Source organism: Sphaeroforma arctica, assembly GCF_001186125.1.
Source record: "Sphaeroforma arctica JP610 unplaced genomic scaffold supercont1.243, whole genome shotgun sequence".
Lineage (NCBI taxonomy): Eukaryota > Ichthyosporea > Ichthyophonida > Sphaeroforma > Sphaeroforma arctica.
The window spans coordinates 4528-11645 of NW_014040315.1; the positions used below are offsets into that span (position 1 = coordinate 4528).

A 7118-nucleotide genomic window follows, 5' to 3' on the forward strand; every position below is an offset into this window, starting at 1 on the left:
TGTGTGTGTGTGTGTGTGTGTTGTGTGTGTGTGTGTGTATGTTTATGTATATATTTATATATATATATATATATATATATTAGAGTACTCTGATGATTAATGACGGAATCATCGTGGGGGGTGGTGCGTTCTACATAGAGCACGCTCGGGAAGTGAGGTGTGACTGTTTTGATATGTTCGTGCAGAAGCGGTTACAGATTTTACGACAGGCCAACACCTTGTGTAAGGTTTAAACCTCTCAGCTTCGTCTGGCAAGGCAATAGAATATGCGTTATGGTACTATGCCTAGATAAAATATACTCACTATTGAGTTTGATATAAATACTCACATCTGCCAACCCACTGATTTGCAGATGTTATCGCCACAATATTGGTCACTTCTCGGAGACCTTGTGGGGGCTGTTCAAAGGCGAAATAGTTCCCAGCGAGGTACCCAAACGCTTTCTTGACCGCGTGTGCTACAAGAAGTAACCACGAGCTCAGTAGTTCACAAATGAAATAGTGTCAAGACTGACCGTTATATATATAAAATCTCTTGAGAATGGAAGAACATCTTGGTTTTGGTCTATCAAGTGGACGTTGCTATGTGTGTGCAGTATCAACCCTAGACTACAACAAGTCTAACTGCAGAACATCGTTCATGAATGAAGGGCGGTTAAGTGAACAGGCGCCATCCTTCACTGAAGCGGGCCTACTTTTCAGCCTGCCAGAAAGGGTAGCTCACCATGCAAATTGTGGAGAATATAATTACTACCATAATGGGGGGTGGTAAAAGTATACTGTCGACAAACCAATCGCATTTTACTACCCGTGTGCACGTTCGACAACATACTTTACGAAGGGGCATCCGAAAGGATGTAACATGAGAACCATCCTTCCTGATGGTTCTACCATAGACCCGCGTAACATACGCAGATGATAATACCTAAAGGCGGGTCAAAAACACAAGCAATTGGAGATTATTTGGGTGTTGTAAATTGACATGTAGACTAGAAAGTTGTCAAATGGAAGTCTCAGCAATTTCAAAGCGGCCAGCATTTCTTTTCAATTTGGTTCAACAAGATACTGTAGCAATATATACACGCCTCGTTCACTTTGGTGAAAATATAGTGCGCAGACTTCCAAACATATAAACACCGTCAAGGTCTGCGGCAAGCACGCGGAGAATAGTGGTACCAAAAATCGGTGTGGAGAAGAATCGCGATATGTAGCACCCATTTGCTCACCATTCACAGCTGCCAAGGGATCATCACGTGATTACAAATGTGTGGTTATGTACATATTTATGGTGTATATATTTGGCATGACTCTGCTGAAGTTGAAGGGCTGTACAGCAATAGTAATCTATATATATGGAACTTTAGTTTTAATGATGAAAATTACTATCTATATCAAAAAGGCGGCAACGTCGTATATAATGACAGTAAACTGTACATAATCCAGCAAGTCGGTCGAACATAGCTTTATTCATTGTTGATGGTCTCTGGACACCTTGGAAGTATTTCGACTGCTGTCACTGCATTGAATGAATCCTTCACAATCTTGACGGACGCGGTAGTACCAGTTGAGGACGCGGTAATACCAGTTGATGTCTTGATACAATTTAGTCGTCAAATATGATAACCGCGGTACTTCATGCATCAATCATGTAAATAGTGGCACCACCAATAGCTTTAACAAGACCGAACCTGGCACATATACCCAAAAGTGGATTCTCTGCCATCATTTTCATATGAGTTGCATATCAAGTGAGTACTGAAGCACCTTCCACTCGAGAAATGGTGCGGCCGAGACTGACTCCATCAGTCAGTACCAAATAATTCCTCACTCATACTTTCAACACAGCTGGTTTGGCAAATATACGGTGTCTACTTTGGTGTCCATAGCAGGAACCTTGCTGACGACGAAGTCGACTTCTTTGGATTCTCCCTTGAAAATGAAAACTTTGGTCATAGGGGTTCTGCTACATTAAGGATCGTTCATAAAAGGTTTTTGCACCGTATACTTCTACGTTGTATGTTTGCTACAGCATTCGATAGAAGAATGAATATGTAGATTTGTACAGATCTGCTCGTTAACTGGCCAAAATCCCGGATTTGGAAGCGCGTTGCGGTAGAGTTGTGGCTTATAACTGCACGACATGTGTCTAGAGGGACGTATTTTTGTTGTGTAGATGCCAGGGCCCTACCAGGATGAAGAACACAAACGCTAAATGGGCATATTTAACTTTTAAATAAGCGATGCGCTTTTAATCACAGCGAAGAAAGTATGAAAACATCGTCAACGGCGTGTAGGGTTTATCCCTTGTCTTCAACGGCCAATGCATCAATCTTTAATATACAGTCCTTGAAACATTCACTTCTTAGCTTTTATCCTCGCAGATCTCCATATCCACCGCCTTTTAGGGCCTATTGTCTACATCTATAGTAAGTAATCCTAGAGGCATGCACTTCTTAGTTTTTATCCTCGCAGATATCCCTACCCGCCGCCTTTTAGGGCTAATGCCTCCATCTAAATTATAAAATCCTAGAGGTATACACTTCTTAGTTTTTATCCTCGCAGATATCCCTATCCGCCGCCTTTTAGCGGCTAATGTCTCCATCTATAATATAGGATCCTTGAGTCACTAAAGTCATCTTTTAGCGAGTATTGCCTCCTTCTTTATTATAGTTTCCTTATTGTATTCACTTGTCAGATTTTCTCCACGCAGATCTTCTTATCTGCCACCTTTCAGCAGCCGATACCTTCAGCTATATAATATGTAATCCTTGAGGTATTCATTTTTTTAGCTTTTACTCTCGCACATCAGCATATCCGTCGCCTTTTAGCTGCTATTGCTTCTATCTATTGCCTCTATCTATATTATGCAATTCTTGCGATATGCACTTCTTATATTTTTTTCTTGCATATATACATGTCCATCATTCACATCATATAGCGGCAAATGCCTCCATATTTATTCTAATGTCCTTGCTGTATTTACTTCTTACGTTTCATTATTGCGAATCCCATTATCAGCCGTTCTTTCAGCTGTTATTGCTTTCATCTCTGTTATAATGTCCTTGATGTATCCACTTCTGAGGGTTCACCATCGCAGATCACACTATCCGCCTCCCTTTTAAAGAAGCGGTTAACGCCTTCTTCTTTATCATATAATCCTTAATATATTTACTTCGACTCTAAGCATCTAAACCCTCCTCCTTTACTATATAATACATAATTTATTTACTTTTCAACTTTTATCCCATCTACCGCCTGTTAGCGCTTATTGCCTCCATCTCTATGATATAGTTATTCTACTATTCACTTCTTGGTTATTGATATCACAGATCTCCTTAGCCACCGCCTGTTAGCGCCCAATATCTCCAATCTTTATTATAGTCCTTTTAAAGATATTCTCTACTTAGTTTTTATTTTCGCAGATCTTCCTGTTCACCGCCTGTTAACGCCCAATGTCTTTAATCTTTATTGTATTATATTCACTTCTTAGTTCGCCCCCCTCGCAGATCTCTCCCTAGCCACCGCCTGTTAGAGGCAAATACCTCCCTCATTATTGTATGGTCCTAAAAGTACTCACTTCTTAGTTTGTGTCATCTTCCTCGCAGAATACACTATCCACCGCCTCTTAGCGGCAAATTTCTCTTTTTAATATATACTGTAGTCCTTAATCTATTCACGACTTAGTTTTTTCCTCTCAGAACTCCATGTCCACCGCCTGTTAGCGTCTAATGTCTCCAATCTTATTATACATCCGTAGTGTATTCACTTCTTAGTTTTTATCGTCGCAGATCACACTATACACCGCCTGTTAGCGTCTAATGTCTCCAATCTTATTATACATCCGTAGTGTATTCACTTCTTAGTTTCCATCGTCGCAGATCACACTATCCACCGGTTGTTTGCGGCAAATGTCTCCTATACTATTTCACTTCTTTGTTTTTATCGTCGCAGAACATACTATACGCCACCTTCTAGCGCCGAATGCTTCCTTCTTTATTATATGGTCCTTGATGTATTCACCTCTTCGCTTCTATTCTCGCAGATTACTTTAGCCACCGCCTGTTAGCGGTAAATACCTCGATCTCTATTATATAGTCCTTAAATTATCCACTTCCCCCTTTATATCCTCGCAGATCTCCCTGTCCACCATCTGTTAGCGGTCAATGCCTCCCTCTTTATTTTATAGTCGATGTATTCACTACTTAGTTTTAATCTTATCAAATCTCTCTATCCACCGCCTGTTAGCGGTCAATGCCTCCCTCTTTATTATATAGTCGATATATTCACTACTTAGTTTTTATCGTATCAAATCTCTCTAGCCACCGCCTGTTAGCGGAAACTGCCACCCTTTTTATTATATAGTCCTTAACCTATTCACTTCTTAGTTTTTATTCTCGAAGATCTCCCTATCCACCGTATGTTAGCGCCTAATGCTTCCAATCATTATTTTATAGTGCTTAATGTATTCACTTCTAAGTTTTTATCGTCGCAGATTACACTATCCACCGCTTGTTAGCGGCAAATGTCTCCTTTCCTATATAGTTCTCAATCTTTTCACTTCTCGGTTTTTATCGTCGCAGATCACGCTATACGCCGCCTTTTAACGGCAAAATGTCTCCTTTATTATGTAGTCCTCTATCTATTCACTTCTCCGTTTTTATCGTCGCAAATCATACTGTACGCCGTCTTCTAGAGGCAAATGCTTCCATCTCTATTATATAGTCCATGAGCTATTCACTTCTCAGTTTTTATCCTCACAGCTCTCCCTATCCGCCGCCTGTTAGCTGCAAGTGCCTCCCTCCTTATCATATAGTCATTAATTTATTTATCCTTGCAGCTCTCCCTATACGCCGCCTGTTAGCGCCTAATGCCTCGAATCTTTCTAGGCGTTCTCCGCACACCAACGGTCCTCGTCCGAGATGCCACTGTATTTTCCTCAGTTGGCACGCTGTCGTCGTCGTCCTGTTGTTTCGTCTTCTCGGTCACTGTCTTACGTGTCTCGAACCGTTTCGCACCCCTATTCTTTCGGACCTGAACCGGCCCTTTGGTGGTTCCCAGTCCCCTAAACTTCTGCATAAAAGCTTTTCTTCTCGCCTTACGTACTACCATACTGCTGTCTGACGCACTCACTGGCGCAACAGAATTCTCTGCCTGGGTCACAGCTTTATTTCCATTCTCTGCCACAGCTCCCGCCGCAGTTTCGCCCGCAAGTGCCTCTGAACCGATACCCCCATCTTGCCCCATAAATCGCCCAGTATTGCTTTCTACAGCACTTGTAGATCCATCAGTCACCGCATGCGGCGGATCTGTAAGCGCCCTATTCTGCCGTGCAATTGGTATTCTAACTCTCGATTCGATAGTAGAAACCATAGTCGGGCCTAGAATATCGGACTCGATGCTCATGATGAGACTTCTGAGGTCGGTTGGATCACAGTCTACGTACGATGCACATATAGATACCAGATACATGAAGGACCAGTGGTCAGGCGATGCTGTAGAGCAAAGTGAGGGCACATTAGAAGCTGGGGACAGAGCACACGTGATTAATGAATAGTAGTGTGGGTAAAAAAAAATGCAAATCTAAGTAAATTTTCTGAGAGTGAGCTTAGGGAGTTGAGAGACGTTTAAGGGAGTGGGAGTTGGCAATAAAACAACGTAATAGCACAGGCACAGGGAACATATAAGAGGTCATAGAAGCCATACCAGTACACAACATGTAAGATAACAGAGTCTTACCAGTACACACTATGTAAGATAACAGAGTGAGAGTTGGTAATAAAACAACGGAAGATAGCACAGGTTGTCCATACTTTGCACACAAGGAATATATAAGAGGTCATAGAAGCCTTACCAGTACACACCATGTAAGATAACACAGACAACACACGCACCACATAAACACACAGATATCTATAAAAATATTTGCACACATCGAACACCCCAGCGAACAAGCACGGTTAAATTAAGGAATAGCACCTGCCAAACATACCGGATTTTGTCGAAAAGCGCACATAGCGCTGGCATGGTGGCATTTCGGTGGTCAGAAACTTGGTAAACGAGCGGTCTGCTTCTAGCTCCTGATGTATTGCATCCTGTATCCAAGGATATAGGTGTGTTTAAGAATGCATATTATAAACAGGCTGGCCGAAGTGTCTAAAGATCCATTAGACAAATTTAGCAGGATGTTCTGCGGCCCCAAGCGAGTTAGTTGACGTTTACGATTAGATACACACCAGACAGGTTCTAAACCCAAATGCCACGGGTATGGGGCAGGCGTCCCCAGAATACCCAAACGAAATAGCCACCAAAAATGGGAAAGAGAAGCTACAGTGATACTGGCACACACGGAGAGCACCTCCAGCATCAAACATAATCATTAAACATACTTCGTAGCTAGTTTCCATGGAACATTTCAGATTACTGACACGATCACGAACTTCGTCTTGTATTGACTGGTGCGCCTTCTCTCGATCATCCCCTGGGAGCTGAGCTAATATCTTCACCCGTCTCTTCCCCTCTCGATCATCGACCACGGTCAGTTTTCTGCACAATTACAGGCGGGTGCACTTTGAATGAGGTATGGTGAACACTCAGTGCCAAGCTCAGATGTCCATGTACAACGATGTAGAGGCAGATGGCAGGTATAGCTGTAGAATCCGCAATAAAATCGTCAGGAAACCACTACTTACATACTCAGATCTGAAAAACAATGCTCGTGAGAATATAAACCCAAATATGCCGTACACGACTTCAAAGAAATGCTATCAGGTTGTGAATTGATATCAAAGTATATAAATTGATGTTACGTTTTATTGAAATACAACAGATCTGATCGACATATCTGAATATAGTGACACAATGCAGCACACAACGGCAAGCCGCACAATCGCTGCACGCTGCAATTCTTTATACATAAATACATAAAAAAGAATGTACGCAAAATATACGAAGTAACCACGCATTTATATATATATATATATAATTTGTATTTATTCGTCTAATGCCCTGAATCAGTCCTGTCGCCGTCATATGCTCGCAATGCCTACTATGTAAGTCTATATGTTTAGAGATATATATATATATATATATATATATAATAACAAATAACAAATAACAAA

The 7118-nt window shown here is 41.5% G+C and overlaps 2 protein-coding genes across 2 annotated transcripts in view; one reads left to right on the forward strand and one right to left on the reverse strand.

Moving 5' to 3' along the window:
* Positions 1-603, forward strand: part of SARC_04371 (hypothetical protein) — a 4707-nt gene extending 4104 nt beyond the window's left edge. The window contains exon 7 of the mRNA XM_014301790.1: positions 354-603. Within this exon, the coding sequence (XP_014157265.1) occupies positions 354-471 (118 nt within the window). The 3' untranslated portion in view covers positions 472-603. The remainder of the gene's footprint in view (positions 1-353) is intronic.
* A 3933-nt stretch (positions 604-4536) lies between these two features.
* The window catches only part of SARC_04372 (hypothetical protein), an 8462-nt gene continuing 5880 nt past the window's right edge, over positions 4537-7118 (reverse strand). Inside the window, exons 7-9 of the mRNA XM_014301791.1 lie at positions 6387-6543; positions 5990-6092; positions 4537-5492 (exon numbers count right to left, since the gene is read on the reverse strand). Coding sequence (XP_014157266.1) covers positions 4858-5492; positions 5990-6092; positions 6387-6543 — 895 coding nt within the window. The 3' untranslated portion in view covers positions 4537-4857. The remainder of the gene's footprint in view (positions 5493-5989; positions 6093-6386; positions 6544-7118) is intronic.